This window comes from Pezoporus wallicus, unplaced genomic scaffold, assembly GCF_028554395.1.
Source record: "Pezoporus wallicus isolate ANWC-B61680 ecotype Strahan unplaced genomic scaffold, APGP_CSIRO_Pwel_v1 contig_8831, whole genome shotgun sequence".
NCBI lineage: Eukaryota > Metazoa > Chordata > Aves > Psittaciformes > Psittacidae > Pezoporus > Pezoporus wallicus.
Genome location: NW_026638431.1, coordinates 321335 through 339902, shown reverse-complemented (window position 1 = coordinate 339902; position 18568 = coordinate 321335). Strand labels below are relative to the sequence as shown.

Here is an 18568-nt window from a genome sequence, read left to right as displayed (position 1 = left end):
TGCTGATCTGTTCTGTATATTCAGTGTCACATACAGGAGCATCCATGTCATCTGCTTCATCAGACACTGGAATGAGTCCATCATCATCTTCTCCTCCACAGAATGTGCTTGCTGTAGAATGCAGGTGATGCATGTTTCTCTGCCTTGCCAGCATCATGCTGCCATGGACGTAAATCCTGAAATACAACCACAGAAAGCACTCAACTGCTTTGACATTGCCAAGTATATTCTGTACACACTTCCACTGCTGGGACTGTACCTGTTCTTCCCTCCTACCCTCTTCTTTTGTTTAATTTACTGTTCAGAGAAATTAAGCTCATTGGTAATTGAAGGTTTGTAGGCACAATGTGACATGCTTGTCATTGTGTTTGGTTTTGTTTTGTTTTTATTAATGCAGAGAAAGGGCACTTATCAAATTTGAAAAGTTGTATCCAATGAAGCATTCAGGTGTTCTAGGGAGCTCTTAGAAAAGCAAGTGCACCAAGCAGACATCAAAGTATTATCAAAAAGAATTGAGTAACTGCTGCACTTTTGCCAAGCTGTACGTTAACTCTTGGTGAGTAGTTCCTTTTTGTGGAAGCACTTGCTATACAGAACTGCCAAAGTACGTGTTCAGTAATGTGCCCAGTTTTAAAGGTGTAAATGGGACAAAATAAATTGTGAAAGGAAGTGTAGTTGACTGAAAACTACAGCTGTAATAAGTCTTCCACTTTTTATAGGATTTTTGAGCACACAATTATGCAAATATTTTAATGTTTATTAATGTTTACAGTGGAATTGTGAATAGGTTTTCAGTGGACTATCTTATCCCTTGACAAAAATATTTTGTCTTTTTTCTATGTAATTTCAGAGTTTTTATTTTGTTACAAAAAGACAAAAAATGAAATATATAACAACAGTGAAGTTATTTAACAAGATTTCTAAAGCTGAAATTTTTGTGTAAAATAAGGTATCTTGCAACTTGTTAAATATATTTATTCAGACATTGGATGTTGTATTTTTATGTATTTTTTAAAATATTAATAAAATTGGAAAAAAAAATCTAGGTTACTTCACTCTTTCGATAAAACATATGTATCAGTTACAGCTTTTAAGGATGTTTTATCCAGTAGCCATGCCTGTATTTCAAATGGGTCTGTCGATGTAGCCTCCACAACATAGATCTGTCTGCAGGCATCTGGGTAATACTATGACTTTATTTGGAAACTTTGGCAGTCCTAGTACTTAGGTTGTTTTGAGGAACAAAATTTATTGGGTTGCCCTTAAGATACTTTGTCGCAAGTTCTTATGTTTGCTGTACTGCCGAACAGATTTGCATCTCCCAAAGTTGAGATGCAACAATAAAGTAAAGCAACTGTGTATGCTTTGTCTGTGGATTGTCCCACGGACAGAAAGTTTGTAAATAACTCTTCCAAACCCGTGTATTTAAAAGTTTGCATATACATTATGTATAAAAGTGATTTTTTTATCAATTTTTTAATTCATGTTTGTACATTGAAAGGGGTTTTTAACCCCTTTTTCTGTGTTAAATATGCTGTAGAGTAATAACATAGATGCTCTAGACTGTATATCGGGATATTCTGGTTCACATGGCAGAAGGTCAGAACGAAACACTAGTGATGGCGTAGCATTACTAAAATTGATGTTTCTTGAAATCTCATTTTACAACATTTGTCAACTTGTGATTCCAATTTCTTCCATTTTCGCAGAAAATTAAAGAAAAAGTACTCTTGTAAATGCACTTTTTCTGTCTTTTCTTAAGCAAAGCAGAACTATTTCAATGTAAGATAAATATGGAGCTCTCTAGACAGCGTTAATAAAGGCCATGTTTTAAACATAGGCTTTATATTCTATTTTTATTTAAGTGATTGTTCTTGTAAATGTCTGGACTTACCTAAATAGGAAAATTAATCTCCACAAACTGTTGTAAAGACTTTTTTTTCAGAGGTAACTTTTAATGTTAATTTTATAATAGCTATGAATAAAAAGCAGTGCACAGTTGAAAGGAAATAACATGGGTCACGTTTTCTCAGATTATCTTCCACATTTATCAGTTGCAGAAGTCAATTTTAAATTCAGTGAAATAACAGGATTAATTATATCTAGCCTCTGTCTGCAAACTGAGTGAGATCTTAGAGGCACATCCACTTGCTCAGCATGCACAGGTGGTGGATGCACTCTTGACCATCAGTACTTCGGCACTGATGTGTATGCTGACTGCTTCTCTGTGCCCTTCAGGAATGTTTGAACTACTGCATGGAAGGCTGATGGTATGGTTCCATCAAACATGGAAACCATTCTAGCAGACAGTTACTCCTGGACATAGAGAACTCTCTTCCTCACTTCTCTTTCCACCTGCTTACTCACAGACAGAGGGACAGACAGACACCCACACGCCCTACACCCCACCCCAGTAACATTTAACATTACTATTCTGGCAGAACACTAAACATGCAAGGAAAGGTGGACTTTCTGCCAAGCCACTGGCAAAGCCTCTAACATGTTACTGATTTCCTAGTTTTATCTTTCTGGCAAGAAGTGTATGAGTTAGCCAGATTATTCAGCAGATGTTTAAAGTAGTTTCTTATGACATGTAAAAGTACCATAGAGAAAGGAAGATTAACTATTCTGTATGGAAAGTGAAACTGACAGGAAACCCTAATCAGGTCTTGTAACTTTACTGTAATCCCCTTATTTCTGCTTTGCTGACATAAATTCCGAAGTGTCTTTCAGTCCCTTGAATGGAAGTTAATGCTGTTGAGGACACAGTAATTATGATTATACTGAATTGGGATTCTTTTTTGTAATAAGAGATTAGGTATCATGCTTGCAAGAGCAAGCAAAAATAAAACACCCTCTTGGCAGTCTTCATGCTGTTATCCTGCCTTCTATCTTTTACAGTTTTTCTCAAAATTATATTTCAAGTTTAGAAGGAAGAAAAAATACAAGGTTATGGGATCAAATGCTGTTGAAACTTAAAAAGAAGAGGGCTGCAAGAGAATTCTGGCTCCCCCTGCCTCCTGCAATGGAGACAAAGATCAGATTTCTGGCAGCTCTATTACTTTTTAATTAGCATATACCTGAAAATTGGAAAAAGCTTGAAACATTGGCATGCAAGGACATAAGGTAAGAAAAAGTTAATTTCCCTACTTGTTTTAGTTTTTCCTTTCCATAAAGCATACCAGCTACATGTATACTACTGAGTTTCTTCTCTCTAATATGTAACACCCAGTTGAATCTCTGCTTGTTTCTGACTGCTCTGTCAGATGAGAAATCTCTTACAACAGTTTGAACAGATCTGGCAGGAGAATGTCAGAACAGTAACAACAAGCCATTATTTCAACAGACGTTAAACAGATTTACAGTAGTAATTACCAGTGAAAGCATAACAAGGGAAAATAAGTGTGTTTCTTCATGAAGCATAATGTATCTGACCTTCACAGGGATTGGCAGAGGCCTTTAGTTTGAAGGACAGTAGTAAAAAAGGGGATTAAATCACTTCTTCACTCTTTGTTAAGTTCTGCCTGAATCCAATGTTTTTTAAAAAGTGCAGTATTAGAATAAACTAGGCAGAAATTTTTGACATGGATGCATATTCTCATTTTAAGGGTAGGGAGCCACATAGTAATGGCTACCAAAATTACCCAGGATGGCTTTGATGGGGAGCTGGAAAAAGAATCTGAATCTAAGGACTGTCAATTCCCAGGTCTCAGTCAGACTATTCACTCGAGAGGCTTCTCTCTCTGGTTTACTGACCAGATGGAATGCCACATTTTAAAAAAAATGAATGTTCTTATAAAAGGTTCCTCTTTACCCCATTAAAAGTATTCTTGGACAGCTGAGGCAGCCAAATGGGATTTCTGGATAGCATTTACTGGAATTCTTTAACAACAGTAGTGCTTAGACTTAGTGCTGTTTTCTTAAGAGCATGTTTGGTTTGATTGCTTGAAATAAATCTGACAGATGAGCCGGAAGACCGATTTATAAGCCAAAACAAAAGAAGATGAATCAGTTAACAAAAGTATCTCCAGCTGTTTACCTCACCATGCCCTTGCATTTTGTGCATTAAAATCTTGGCTATTTTCACTTGTCTGTACTTGGGGTTTTATTATTTGCTACAGTGTGCAGGATATACTACCTCTGGGGATGTAAGGCACATAATAAAGCGGGGAACCAGTGGAGATGTTGCCAGAGACTGACTCACTGTAATTCCAGGGCTTAGGAAAAAGATATTTTGTAATTAACTCACACTTTCTATCAAGCTATTGCCTGCAAATTTTGAGAAGAATCTGTTATTCTACCAAATTATCTTCCACCAAATAGAATGATGATTTTTTTTAGAGATTTCTGGGAGAGTTTAGAAGTATTCACCTGTGTTTTTTACTTGTTTCAGAAATTTGTGAGTTCCCCAGATTACATGAGCAGTTTTTAGTCTCATGCACTGCTTTGGAGTAATATATATAAATTCAGTTTCTCATGTTGCAGTGTTACTGGTCTGAATATCTGCTTGTTTCAATGCAGTTGCATGGTGGGTTTTGTGATTAGTTGCAACCCATATACTCACTGCATTGCCATTTTAAGAAAACTGAAAAGATAAGACAATCTTAACTGTGAAAACAGCTGTTTCTCAGCCTTTCTAAGAATAGGCCTTTCCTGGGTTCCTCTTTGTTTTGAATTACCTCAGCACTATTTATGTTACTATTCCTGCTTCCCATTTTCAGAGAAATCCTTTCTGTTTCAGAGCAGGGCTGTGCTGGTTGGTTCTGCTTCAGGTCTGCAACTACCTGCTATTTATATTAGTAACCTTATGCTGTTGCTAATGCTACACCAATAGTTTTCGAAAGTGAAAAAGCATCTCTTTACGACATTTAATTCACTAGTACAGCTCACTTGTGATGAATAGAACCACAGAAGTATTGCAAGGCTCACCTCCTCTGTGTTTCATTGCTTAACAGCAAAGAAAATCAGCACTAGAGCTCCATTACAGCTGTGAAAACCTGCAGGTTGTTTATCAGTAGTGTTTGCTTAACTCTCACTCTGAGCCTTGTTGGTGAGGGGCAAGGTTATGTACTGCTGGCAAAGCCTTTCCCTGCAGAATAACCGAAGAACATTTTCCATTCCAGACCTGTCAGTGTCTTCAGCTATTTCTAAACTACTCCTCCACTAATCCTTCATCTGGGTACAGTCTGACCTAATTTGCCATGATCCTGCCAGCTATGTGTTTCGTAAGCAGAGGTAAGATGTGGAATTTGTATGAAAGACTTCGTTTTCTTGCACAAGGGTGGACTGGATTGTAAACAAGCCACTTGTTTACATGTATGTGCAGCTTCAAGCTCTGTCTCTTGATGCTCATTTATTTCCTGAAAACTACTTCTCTTAGGAATGGGTATGGTTTAAAGTAATTTAAAAAGGAAAAGAAGGAAAACCCCCAACCCCTTAATTTCTCCTGCTTACTCTCTGCTTCCCACCCTGTGTGGTGATCCTGTGCCATCCCAGCAGCTTCTCAATGGTGTCTGGCTTTTTGCAGTCCAGTCCTCGATTGCCTGCGCTGCCCTGGGTCTCTTGGCACTGTCGGTTTTGACATGTTTCCCTCTCTCGATTTCTGTTTAAGGCCCTGTCACGCCGGTGGCTCCAGCTCTGCCGCCTTCCCACAGGTAAGCGGCCCCCCACCGGCCATGGCCGCGACCCGGTCACCTTTCTCACCTGCCGCCAGCCGCAACCTTTCGCTTCCCTCCGAGACATCTTCCTGCATACCCCGAAGGCAATAGAACCCTGTAAGGACCCTGTGGGGTTTGTTTTGTTTCTTTCCTCCGCACACACTGGCTGCAGGACGCTCTGCTTAAGCCTGAGGGGTGTTACCAGAGGGCTCGCCGCCGCCGCCGTGGGCCCTGCTCAGGCCGCGTTTCAAGGCGCGGCAGTTCAAAGGAGGCAGCGGCTACACGGCCCTGACGGGGGAGGGGGAGAACCCTCTGCCATCGCGCTGCGCCCAACCCGAGCCAGCGCGCTCCCGTCTGAGGAGAAGGGGTGGCCGGCGGGCGGGCTCTCCGCGAAGGGCTGGGCGGGCGGTAGGCCCCGGGGGAGAAGGTGCAGGACCGCCGTCCCCAGGAGACCCGTGTCTCCCGTGGCCGAGAGGCACTTTGGCCCCAAGATCTAAGCAGCCCCCACAGTACAGACACGCAGCAGGGGCGGCCAACAACCCCCTTCCTACCGATGAGGTGATTAGAGCATGTCTTGCTGCACAGGACGAGCCCTGGTCCATTCAAGTAGTCTGTAAGTGTAACCTTTCTTTATGTTTTTTTTTAAGTGATTTAGAGTCTTTCAGTTGCATCTGTTTGTGTACCTGAGAAGTCCTGGGAGAAGAGATGTCATCATTCTACAGTCCTGAATTGCTAAAGCTTGACTGTTGAACAATCCCTGTTGTGTTTACAGGAAGAGCACCAAAACGCTGAAGCACCAAGTTAAGGTAAAACATAATTAAAAATAACAAAACAAAACCCAAACAACATAGTAATCTAGTATTTAGAAGAGTTGTAACTTTGAGTTCATTTAATGTTGTCATCTTAAAACTCAAGGTGCAAGCAGGATGCATATTTAGGTGTCGCAAGCTCTCAGTGTTTTTGCGGGTTTTAGAGTTTGGGCCAGAGTCATAGAAGAAATTTTGGAGCTGAGCTTAATGGACTTCCCAAGATTAGAACAGGATCCCACAAATGCTGTGTGCTGATTTCCTAGCCTGGCTAAGAAAAACAGCTGTTGCTTAGACTCTGGTTTTCAAGAGTTAGGTATTTAGGAGAGCAGAGGAAAGCCGGGTTGCACTGACATCATAACCATAATTTATCTCCAGGCATTAGGTGTGTAACCCACACCTCACTTACAGAAGATTGTAGTCAAATACATTCCTTGTCTTCCAACAGAGAGCTCAGTAGTTGAAGCTCAACAGCAGGTTACAGAAATTAGGACTTTGCTTCTGGTCCTTGAGAGAATTCAAGGAACCTCTATTACAATTTTCCAGATGTTTGATTCTATTATTCTACCAGTACCACTGATGTACAGGGCATTCTGGAGCAAGCCTCTCATTTGACCCTTGTCGTTGAAATAGTTTTATTTTGTGTGGGCTGATTAGCAATTGCATATTTTCCTAGCCTTCTCATTCAGACATTTCAGAAGGAAGGGTCTGTGTTTCTGTCTCTGCTGCAATGAACATCACCTCCACATGAACATTTGCTCACTAGCTCACCTTCCATCAAGCTAGGTTTTGGAGGCTGTGCTCCTATTGCCTTCTCTGCCCTCCCACCTCCACTCCGTCTTATTTTTTTTCACAGCTTTCTCAGAATTCCTTCCTCAGCAGCACTCCAGTTTTCATCCTTTGCTGCTCTTTCAATCAGAATTGGTTCCATTCCTGCCCCTAATCTAACATGTCCCATCAAGGTGATTCACCTACTCTCCTCGCTCCTCATAAATACCGTATCCAGAGACTAAGCTGTATCCTCATTTTTATTCTGATTTTGGCTGTGTATTTCATTATGCCTTGGAAACTTGAAGCTGTTCAAAGACAGGGATGGAGAACACTCCAGATTAAGCTATGTCATGGAGGTCAGAATACTCTTCCAGGGCAGAAAACATAGCCTGGCCTGCCTTTGTAGACACTTCCAGCCTTCATATGACTGTCCCAGCCTTCACATGACTGTCCCAGCCTTCACAGATGTCCATCCAGGTGCTGTAGAAATACTAATTCTTGCATTTGCAGTTAAATATTTGTGAGAATTGGGTGCTGGGAGATCTTGCTCCAAGGAGCAATGACCAGCTGCAACGCTGTGAGAATACACACTGACAAAGCACTTGAGAGGCACTGAAACACTGTGTCATGAACTATTCTCAACTCACAAATTCTCTTAAAATCTTATGTGGTGCAGTTTTCTAAATAACGTGATCTGAGCCTGCCATCAGGATGTGCTGACTCATCAAGGAAGCAAAGGGAAGTCAAACTTCAGCAAAGCAATTTAACCTTTAAGAAACCATTAAGAAAGTTTTCACTGCTGCTTTCTGCTTTAGTTACGTGGATGTGCTCTGTTTCCAAGCTAAGAGTATCTTTCTTCAAACAGTAATGTGGACTGAAAGGTAGGGAAAGATAACAGTATTTTGGGAGTGAATTAGACTAGGACAAAATTGGTTATCCTAAAAAGCATGTATCTCTGTGCAGCAATATTGCAACTTGTTTTCCACTCTAATTACAGACACATCTGTAAGCAAACTACAGTCGCTATAAGAAAATTGCTTCTGTGGAAGTCAAGAATTTTTGTCTGGCCAGCTTCTTATCAAGGTAGCAGCTGTCAACTCAATGGTTATGCTTCCAGTGATACTTTTAATAGAATAGAATCAACTAGGTTGGAAAAGACATTTAAGATTATCAGGTCCAAACATTACCCCAGGACTGCCAGCTCCACCCCTAAACCATGTCACTGAGGGCCTCATCTACACGGTTTTTGAACACTTCCAGGGATGGTGATTCAACCACTGCCTTAGACAGCCTATTCCAATGCCTGAGCACCCTCTCCATAAAGAAATTTTTCCTAATAGCCAATCTAAACCTCCACTGGCACAGTTTGAGGCTGTTACCTCATCCTGTCACTTGTTACTTGGGAAAAGAGATCAGCTACCTCCTGGCTCCATTTTTCAGGTCGTTGAAGAGAGGGGTTTTCTGAGCAACTGTTCTCTTTGCACTCTGAAGTACAACAGAAAATAATTCCAATCATATATTATTTTCCAATGTTTAGCAAAAAGACTGCTTTAAAGAAAGCCTTAAATCTTTACTATGGATATATTATTTGTAATCGACCATAACAGTGGTGGCCATAACGATGTTAGCAAGCAATCTAGACATTATTAGCCTGTTATTCTTTTGAGACCACAACATCAGAGACTTGCTGCCTTATTTGGGCTCTTTTTTAGCCTTTACTATTTTAGAGTAAGCTCTTAGCCATCTCCGAGGTATCAAGGCATGGGCTACATAGGAAAAAGCTGCAATATGGCTAGTAGAAAACATATGTAAATGAGACTGCAGGAACATACTTGTTTCTTCCACCTTTGAAAAAAGACACATGAACAGATTTCTGTGGAGAGCTGTGGCAGCTTTAAACAGCAGCAAACAGAACAGCATCCAGTGCAAGCAGCAGGTGTACTGTGCTGTTGTCAGGCCTAGTAATCCACAGCCTGGAGAGCTGAGAGCTGTAGTAGTAAAGACAAAAACCCTCCAATCTAAAAAAATAAACAACTGAAAACAGGCAGAAAATCATTATTTCAAAGTGCTGCTGGAAATAAAAAACTACAGGGAAGGTAATGACAAAAAAGCATATGGGCAGTGTGGTAATCCTGATGTTCAGTTCCTTTTGTTGCTGCATTTGATTAGTTGTAAGTAAAATGTGCCTGTTAGCTATCATCTACTGTACTGACAGCGTGACTGCAGGATTTCAGCTGTCAGAATCCTTTCAACCAAAATCACATCAGAACAGGTGGTTTCCACAGACTTCTCTCTGTACTCACCCAACAGCAAAAGAAACATTGCTTTGTGCATACCTTATACTTCCTCTTGGCACTCTCACAATTAAAGGAGAAATTGGAATTGCACTCCAAGCTTAGTTGCTTGGAGTGCATCATGCTTGCCTCAGACAAGAGAGCTGAATTTGAAGGACCCCAGGGGAAACAAGGAGCTGCCTTGGGCACAAGCACTGCTAATGATGCACTCACATCCCTTGTAAATGACATGGTGAAGCATGAGGCAAACATAACCTCAGGATAAGGTGGCAGAGCATCTCTGCCTACCTGAACCCCTTGGTTACAGCAGCCATCTGTTTATAACCACCCTTGCCTTGATACTCTCATCATCACCATTCTAGGAGAGTCAGAACGATCACAAAGCTCTGTGAGGATGGCTCAACAGAAATTCTTCCCGAATTAAGAGAAATTACACATTCACAAATCCCCAGCTGCTAAAACAAAGTAACTGATTCTGTTACCTAAGAGCAACTTAAACCAGCAATGAACAAACAGAACTCTGTAGTAGCTGAGGAATGAGACCACAGCCAACAAAACACTGCTTAAGCAGTGTCCTGAAAGCATATCTCTGGAAAGAACATACATACAAATGTATAGTTCCCATTCATTTTAATTAAATAAAAAAAAAGTGTATTTCCCATATTCCATTTATTTATCTGAATCAGTCCTAGCAGAAAGGAAGCATAACCCTCCCACCACCCTTGAAAGTTAAACATACCAGTCTGCAGGCCCTGGAGCAGTTTCTATCAGTAGTATTCCATTGTAGAGCGAAAAGAACCTCAGAAACAGACTCCATTGCCAGTCCACCATGACTAATTTCTTGTTTAACCTTCCATAGTTTCTACTGTCTGAACAGCACCTAGAACTGTGAGTTGCTGGACACACATCCTGACAGTAGAAAATCCAAAATGTGTTCTTGCCCAACAAACACTGACACTGCTTGTAAAGTCTGAACAGAGCGCTCTTATCTAACGAGGTGCGCTAAGCAGTCCTGCTTTAGCTGCCAGAGCTTCATTCTGCTGGATGTGGTACTCCTGGAATCTCATGGAGATCCTTTGTGTCATTTTTAAGTACTTCTGTAGGCAGTGGTCTGAGCAAGTCATCTAGAGGAAGAGGGAAACAGAAGGCTTCAAACAGTAATTAAAACACTTCCTCTAACAGCACCCAAGATATGATCATATACAGGGATAAACAATGTGATGACTACATCTCATATTCCGTGTTAAGCTTCAAGGTGAGGGCCTAGTTGTGCACAGTGGAAAATGGGAAGTTTAGTTTTTAAAGGATGTCTGGAATATCTTTTAATATAAATATCCTTTAATATAAATTCTCATGTGACAGTCTTCATGGAAAGCATGAAGATCTAGGAGATACTACCATTTCTTCCTTGGACTCCTCTTGAGAAAGTATGTAAAGCATTTTATTTTGCAATAAATAATAAATCTATTAAATTAGTGTCTCTTTAAAGTTTTGCTTACAAGCACACATCTTTGACAGTCAGATGTTGTCTACTGTATGCTAGCTCAGTTTAACCTTTTCTATCAGTCTTCTTGCACCTCCTTGGTTAACCTGCACAAAAGCAACCAGAGTACCCTCAAGTTCTCAGTCAGCTGGACAGGGAAATAAATACCTCGGCCTATTCCACCCATGGTAGCATATTTTAAATTTAGAGGTTTGGGGTAGGGGGTTAAGTGTAAAGAAAGATTTATGAGATGGTTTCTGAGCAACCGTTTTACCAATTGGATATTGTGCATTGTGGTTCTAAGCGTTTACTGTCACTGTAAAAGTTAGCAAATTTAGATAGAAAGACACCAAATTTGCCTGATTACTAGAAAATCTGAAACTGCTTTGATTCTGCTTAGCATGGAGGGATGTGAAAAGCAGAGGGGCTAAAAATGAACAAGAAAAAACATTGCAGCTTTGCATACCACCTGTCATTCTCTCTCCTTGACCTGGCATCAGCTATGGCAAAACCTGTTGAGCAGGAGCCAAGTTCCACTAGGAATCAAATTCTGGAACTACCCCAAGCCACTGCTCCCAGAGAGTGTGGTATTTGTGATATGGTGCCTGGGGAAGTCTAGACTTGCAGTGCAGTCTTGCTGTAGGGAAAAAGGTCAGAAGCTGTTGTTTCAAATGGAGACTCTCAAAGGAGATTCATGGAGGTATTAAGATTAATTATATAATAAGAAACTACAACTTGGAAGAGAAACATAGGAATTTCCATGCAAGATCAGTCCAGTGGTGCATCTAGACCACTGTGTTTCCAGCAGGGGCCAGAGCCAGATGCTCTGCAAGAAACCCCCTAATGGATAATCACGGGCAAAACTTACTACCCATCAGAGAGATTCTTCCTAGCCTTCAATGGCTCCTGTGCTACTGATGGCCCTTTGCAGACCACAGAAAGAAAGGAGAAAAAAAAAAAAAGGAATCTAAAAGTATTTTGGGGGTCTAAAGCTTTAATTCCCCTCCAATGAGTGTTCATTTGTTTTGGATTTCAGGTCTTCAATGAAAGACTATATGAACTACTACTTTTAAAGAAATTCTAGTAACACTTGGGTAGCAGAGAAAGTGCAGTCCCCTAACAGAAATCAAATACCATCCAGAAAGGTAAAGAGTTGTGCTGCCAACACCTCTGCCAGTTCTGTTAGCTGACACTCCTTGTATTGTTCAAGCAATTCAAAATGACTTGTTAAAAGATAGTACAAACCCTATCTAAAATAATTCTGACCTCCTACAGGTAATAAAAATTCTTTTAAAGCAGATGCAGAGAAGATCAGGGAAACAAGGAATCCATCTTGGGAAGGAAGGTAAGAGAGCTTTGCTTAGAGCAGCAGAACAAAAGCTGAAAGGAGACATAATTTTTACCTATGCTGAGGAGTTAAAGTCCAAGGAGGCAGAAAATGCTCAAAAACAATGGTTAGTTTAAAACTTCGGGTTGTTTATTTCTGCCAGCAGAGTCATGCAAAGTTTATTAGACTTTTAACCAACAAAATTATGAGCTTCTGAAACAGCCTCTCAACAGGTGAGGAGAGGTGAGGCAAAACCCATGCAACTAATGTAATTGAGAGCTTAATCTTTTTTGCAGATGTCTGTGATGTGATGGAGCTTCCTGCAATGCAGAATTGGATTTCACAGCCAGAGCTCTGGAGACCTGCATTTCTGTGGCTCACTACAAAGCAGGGAACATAGACAGGTAAACAAGTATTTCAGTAGGATTCTACCTTCAAAGAATGGGATGCAGGCTGCAGGTAGGCAACTTCCATGTCCATAAAGATACCATCCATCAGAAGTTGAGGCACAAGAACCTCCACTGACAGCTCAGAGAATGAAATACACAGAATTGCAATAAGCAGCCAATATTCAAGTGAGATCAGGAAGACTCCCTTTGTGTACATACTGAAAAGACAACGACAAAACCTCAAGAGGTCCTACCCCATAATTTGTAGCTGATGATCTTAATACGTGAAAAGCACTTTACTTCGGTTGCTTGGTTGATTTCTCTGCAAACAGACTATTAGGGTGCAAAGAAGTATCTGGCATCACCTTGGACATATCTGGAGAAGCAAAAACTACAGACAAGCTGTTTCTTCCACTAAGTTGCTTGCTACATTCCAGACACCTGTACTCCACTAAAGACTGCTACCTACCTTTTTAACTAGTTGAAAGATCAAAACTTCCTAAATTGCTTCTGAAACTCGAATGCTATACAGCAATTCTACCAAAGGGTCACTAAAAGCATATACCTACCTCTTCTGGTTTAACTTCTCTGCTAGTGAAATCTTTTATGCAATCCAGGAAGCAGTTTTCTGTAATTTTATTGTATGTTCCAAGAAACTCCTTGAACTATAAATAAAAATTGGACAATGAGTATTAAGAAAAATTTCTACATTAACTTTTTTTATGCACAGCTGCATGGGCCATTTTGTGACAGTAACATTTCAAGAATGAGTCAGTAGAAAAATTTACTATTAGTCAGAATATGTCAGCACCAAATACTGCTAGTATTTCAAATCAGATACTATACTGTGTTTATCAATGGCCCAAATGTTTAAATTTTGGTTGCTACAAAAAAAATTTTTGTCCTTCTCGATGCCCTACACCTTTTATTCTATGTGACAAAGTTACAGAAGATCTTCAAAGGCACCACTCATGAATACAGCATCTTACCTGCTTGATCTGATCAGCTTCCGAGATTTGTCCAGCCATATTCTGCTGCTTGCAATTCAGTCACCTGTTCTGAAGATAAAAGTCAAGTTTCACGCAAAAATCATATATATGAACTGCAGCATTATACAACAGAATCAATTTTATGTCCTTGAATTGTGTTTAAATGCAGCTTTGCTAGAGAACTTTCAAGCCATCCAGTTGAAAGAAAGTTATCTATTTTAAATGCACTCAGTTAAAAATGTCCGGGCATGAAACCTTCACAGATACACCTGTTAACTACTGTACTTTTGACACTTTTTAAGCCTTTCAAACAGTTATAGAATTTTTTTTTTAATCACTTTAAATGCTATAAATGCTTTCAAACTCACACAGTAGAACTAGGGTGGGAGTGGGAAGGAGAAGCAAGCAATAATATTTTCTAGCCTTACAGTTTCAGTGATTTTCCATGCCATCTGTAAAAACAGTAAGGAAGAAAGGCAAGTATTGGAATTGTAGCCACTCCGAATAAATGCAGCATAGGACACCTTGCAGAGATGCAGATGCCTGGTTTCTATGTAGCTACATTCTCACCAAACACTTAAACTAGACCAAATGTTCTGCTCATTGAACATAGTGAATTAAATGTAAAAACCCACAGAAGAATGAGAATGGCCTTAAAGGAAGTGAAATACACAGAAAAAAAGGGAAGAATGAACAACCATGGATCCAAGAATTTAAGCTATTATCCTCATGGAAGACTCACATTCCTAATCCAACACAGTAAATGAGGCTTGAAAGCATCCCTGCTGGTTTCCTAGTAGGATACTGAAAGGTAGTCTTCCTTTTCCCTTAATTTACACATTATCCAAGACCTATCCCAGATGATAATGCAAAGTAATATTACATGTTAACAAGAACAAGATCCTTCAGTTTAATTCATGTCAACTTGTGGAAGGAAAATTAGCACTGAAGTGCAATCTCTTTGTGAAGAAAGTTGATTCAGCCCTTTAGCGAGGGCTATTTACAGTTAATCCTGTATTACGTTTTGCCAAATTTTGAGCAAGACATTAATGTTTTAGAAATCTTAAACTATTCCAGTTTCTTGGCAGGGGTAAGGGATAGGGTAAGCAAGCCTTCTAAACAAGAACAAAGAGACAATAATAATTTGTACAATGGAAAGAAAACTAAGCAACTAAAAATAGCACTGTGGAGCTGTCACAAGTGTGCACTCTCCCAACACTCCCTTCCAGCAGCAAAGGGATTATAACATCAGCCTTTTAGCATTATGCTTTGCCACTGCACAGTAAGCTAGTTCAGGGACTGGAGGCAAAGAGCACATGATACTGAATTTAAGATGCATACCCCCACAACCAAGAATTCATCATGGGCAGATAAGTTTCAAAGGTTAATCTTAAGGAGAGCCTGTGGTTGCTCAGAAGGGGCTACTCAGGTTAATGTAATAATCAATTTGTTTTAGGAGAATTGGACATGACTTTGATTTGGGACAACCTGTGAAAATGGATGGTGACCCCACTTGAGATTTCTCAGCCTATTAGAAGGAAAATCAGTGACAAGTCTATAGAGTCAGATTAAGTAGATTATTAAACAGAGAGTTAGAAAACACAGAGAACAGGAAAGACTTTTGTCCTCTCCCAAGCACAGTTAAAGGCTTCAACTGTCAGTGCTGTTTTCTCACGCTCGGTATTGCTTCGTTATGCTTGTTTGCAACAAACCTCATCTTTTATTCTTCTCCAACTAGTTTGCCAAGCTTAAAAATTAGATTTACTGAACTGCAGTTCCACAAAGTTTTTACAGTTACACTTCGGAGATAGCTCTGATTTAAATCAGCACAATGACACTCTGATTTTAAGTGTCTGAAACTCTTGTACCTCTGCAGGTATTTTAAACTTTCCGCACAGCTGGCAGTGAAATTGTATGGCTCTACTGCACCTCTTCAGTAGCCATAAATTATAGATAGTTGCCTTAAACATGTAAAAATGCGCTACCAAAACATTCCCAGAATATCTGGTTTATTCTTAAAGTCTACTAAATATATCATTTCAAGTTTTCCTGTTTGTCCCCTTTCTCTCCAGTCTGTGGAACAAGAAAAAGTAGGCGACAAAAGAATCCATTACAGGGCTCTGCACCTCAGCTAATGCACCACAGAACTTGCAGAGCTGCTCAAACAACTCCAGCATGCTTCAGGCCTACAGAGTCTGGATTACTTTCCTCTGAGCTAAACATGGTTTGAGAATTTAGCACTGCACTTTTAAATATGTCACACTGAAGAAAGCAGTTATCTCTAAATAAACTTCTGTAACAAGGGCCACATGATCTGGATGTGCTGGTTCACTGGGAAAGTACCAACAGCCAGGAAGTCTCCCTTCCTTAAGGCCCTGGAGCTCTTCCATGAAACTATGAGAAAAAAATACCTATGAAATAAGCAGGCTGCAAAACTAATCACATAAAATTCAGGGCAAAAAGGTTTCCTCCTCTTTTCACATGCTACTTTCAGCGCTTGGAGACACATGGTGAGATGAGAAAGGGACTGGTCAGAAGGGGGCCTATAGGGATGCTGGAGAGGGACTCTTCATGAGAGACTGTAGGGATAGGACAAGGGGTAATGGGTTAAAACTTAAACAGGCGAAGTTTAGATTGGATATAAGAAGGAAATTCTTTCCTGTTAGGGTGGTGAGGCACTGGAATAGGTTGCCCAGGGAGGTTGTGAATGCTCTGTCCCTGGCAGTGTTCAAGACCAGGCTGGACGAGGCCTTGGGTGATATGATTTAGCGTAAGGTGTCCCTGCCCATGGCAGGGGGGTTGGAACTAGATTATCTTAAGGTTCTTTCCAACCCTAACTATTCTATGATTCTACGATTCTATGACTGGGTAACAGACTGATCTGGTGCACAGATTATTATCATTCACAATCTCATGGCTGTGGGCTAGACCCTGCTCTGAAGACAACAGAAATCAATAGCAGAAGACTTCCCAAGGCTGAAGTTACCATAGTCTGAAATCAGACACCTGAGAACCCCTCTGAACAGGCTGAACACACCCAAGGGTGACTGTCCTGGGAGAAAACACGTTTTTCGCTAAGTGATTGCCTATTTAAGTTAGATTAAGCCTGACTGATACTTTTGACACAGTAACATCAACCCCTAACTTGAAGTGGCAGGAAAGAAAACAACTTCACCGTGATTTTGTATACTTGTTTCCGTTTTTTTAACTACATCTTTCAGCTCTTACTTTCAAGGGCACCTTGAGCTTCTCTGCCCAGGGAGACCTCAACTACGCCAAGCCCCGACCAACAGCGCCGGTACGAGCGGAGGGACAGACACCGGCACTGGGACAGCTCCAGAAACGGAAGGCGGTTTCCTTCTCCCACAGGAGCTCTTCCATCCCTCATCCCCGTCGACCCCAGCCCAGCCCAGCCTGCCATACCTCATTGCTATACCTCACCGCTTGAGGGCCCCGCCAGGGCCCTCCCGCTCGCAGCGGACCGTCAGTAGCTGCTGCGCCCGCACTCACCCACAGCACATGGAGCCCCCGCGCAGGAAGGGGAATCAGCGAGCACACACTTACCGGCAAGCTTACGCTCCCGCCGGAAGCGCAATGCTCTTATATGTCCCCCGCGCTGCGCTACTGGAAGAGAGCAGCTCTCGGGAGTGGGTTCCCTTCCGGACACTACTGGGGAGAGGACTCCGCGCACGCGTGAGGGGCTGCGGCGGGGCGCCGTTGCCATGGCAGCGGTTGCTTCCGGCACGGGCGGCAGGCGGGACCCTGGGTCCGCCAGGGCGCCGGGCGGTGCATTCGTGTCCGGGGCGCGGCGGGAAACACTTTCCCGCAGCCTTCAGGCCGCTTTCCTTGCGCGGGAGCAGGCAGTGGGGCGGCTGCTGCCTTGGCGCCCGGCCCGCAGGCATGGCCTCTTTGTCACGATCCTGCTTTGGACTTCCCTCCGGAGCTGCGTGACGAGATCCTCATGGACACGGGAAGCAGCTCCAGCCTCAGCCCGGACTCCTTGGGCAGCCTCACGGCGGACGACGTGCTCATTCACTCCACAGGTGTCCAGAGGGAGAAGGCCGCTGAGGCTGCGACAGCAGCTGGTGGCCGCGTGAGGAAAGTGACTGTCGCTGTCAGGAAGCGGTGTGAAGTGGTTGCTCCGTGCCAGGACACCGGTGCTGCTTTGTCTGACCGCGGACCGCCCTGCGCTCCCGCCTCAGTGTCAGCGTGCAGGGCACCGCGCGGGGTAGTAACCCCAGGACCCCCAGCAGGTGCGTGATTTACGGCGAGTTCGCAGCTTCGGGCCCAGCTAAATTAGCTGTGTAGTGTTTTCAGTCAGGCAGTAGCTTCGTAACTAAGGAATGTTTTTCTTCTGAAAACACTAGTACGCTTTGAAAAGTCGTGTTTATCTGTTTGTTTTGCCAAGCTGTGTTTTGCACGTGAAAAGCGAGTTGTGCAGGGTGAGGTGGTCAGTCATCGCTCTGCTAACAGAACTCCAGTCCTGGCTCCAGATTCCTCGTCTTTAATTATTAGGTAACTCTCACCTTTATTATAGAATCATCATAGAGTGGTTTGTGCTGGAAGGGACGTTAGAGATTATCTAGTTCCATTATCGAATGCCATGGGCAGGGACACCTTCCACTAGACCAGGTTGCTCAAAGCACCATCCACCCTGGCCTTGAACATTGCCAGCGATGGTGCAGCCACAGCTTCTCTGAGCAACCTGTTTCAACGTGCTACCACCCAAACAGTGCAGAGCTTCTTCCTTATGTCTGTTAATTTCACAAATATACTGGGCAGGAAGGTTTTAGGCAGCATCAGAGGATGAAACTGTATGTGTTCAAGGATCAAAGTTGAGTTAAAGAAAGTT

The 18568-nt window shown here is 41.9% G+C and overlaps 3 protein-coding genes across 15 annotated transcripts in view; 2 read left to right on the top strand and 1 right to left on the bottom strand.

Moving 5' to 3' along the window:
* Positions 1 to 1839, top strand: part of ARID4A (AT-rich interaction domain 4A) — a 49703-nt gene extending 47864 nt beyond the window's left edge. For all 4 annotated transcript variants that reach the window (XM_057410679.1, XM_057410677.1, XM_057410678.1 and 1 more), the window contains exon 24: positions 25 to 1839. In XM_057410679.1, coding sequence (XP_057266662.1) covers positions 25 to 128 — 104 coding nt within the window. In that variant the 3' untranslated portion in view covers positions 129 to 1839. The remainder of the gene's footprint in view (positions 1 to 24) is intronic.
* On the bottom strand, positions 42 to 17304 carry TIMM9 (translocase of inner mitochondrial membrane 9). Of its 3 annotated transcripts, none has more exons than XM_057410682.1 (4): positions 14085 to 15762; positions 13717 to 13785; positions 13297 to 13392; positions 42 to 176 (listed from the first exon to the last, which is right to left on the bottom strand). In XM_057410682.1, exons 2-4 carry the CDS (start codon positions 13753 to 13755, stop codon positions 84 to 86), a joined length of 228 nt encoding a protein of 75 aa, XP_057266665.1. In that variant the 5' UTR covers positions 13756 to 13785; positions 14085 to 15762; the 3' UTR covers positions 42 to 83. The 3 variants fall into 3 exon arrangements, with proteins under 3 accessions (XP_057266665.1, XP_057266664.1, XP_057266663.1); XM_057410681.1 differs by lacking the exons at positions 42 to 176; positions 14085 to 15762 and adding exons at positions 10142 to 10652; positions 17281 to 17304; XM_057410680.1 differs by lacking the exon at positions 42 to 176 and adding an exon at positions 10142 to 10652 and having other exon boundaries at positions 14085 to 14764.
* A 239-nt stretch (positions 17305 to 17543) lies between these two features.
* The window catches only part of KIAA0586 (KIAA0586 ortholog), a 74472-nt gene continuing 73447 nt past the window's right edge, over positions 17544 to 18568 (top strand). For 4 of the 8 annotated variants that reach the window (XM_057410667.1, XM_057410664.1, XM_057410663.1 and 1 more), the window contains exon 1: positions 17545 to 17969. In XM_057410667.1, the coding sequence (XP_057266650.1) occupies positions 17678 to 17969 (292 nt within the window). In that variant the 5' untranslated portion in view covers positions 17545 to 17677. Of the gene's footprint in view, positions 17970 to 18568 lie in introns of all 8 variants that reach the window. The other 4 variants (XM_057410665.1, XM_057410670.1, XM_057410666.1 and 1 more) reach the window with 2 other exon arrangements.

What these genes read in the sequence shown, in the direction of transcription:
- TIMM9 (XM_057410681.1), bottom strand. Translation starts at nt 13,755, where the DNA reads ATGGCTGGACAAATCTCGGAAGCTGATCAGATCAAGCAG. An exon ending in AAGCTGATCAGATCAAGCAG is followed by an intron (nt 13,393 to 13,716) that starts GTAAGATGCTGT and finishes TTTTATTTATAG; the next exon opens with TTCAAGGAGTTTCTTGGAAC. An exon ending in GAGAAGTTAAACCAGAAGAG is followed by an intron (nt 10,653 to 13,296) that starts GTAGGTATATGC and finishes CTCTTCCTCTAG; the next exon opens with ATGACTTGCTCAGACCACTG.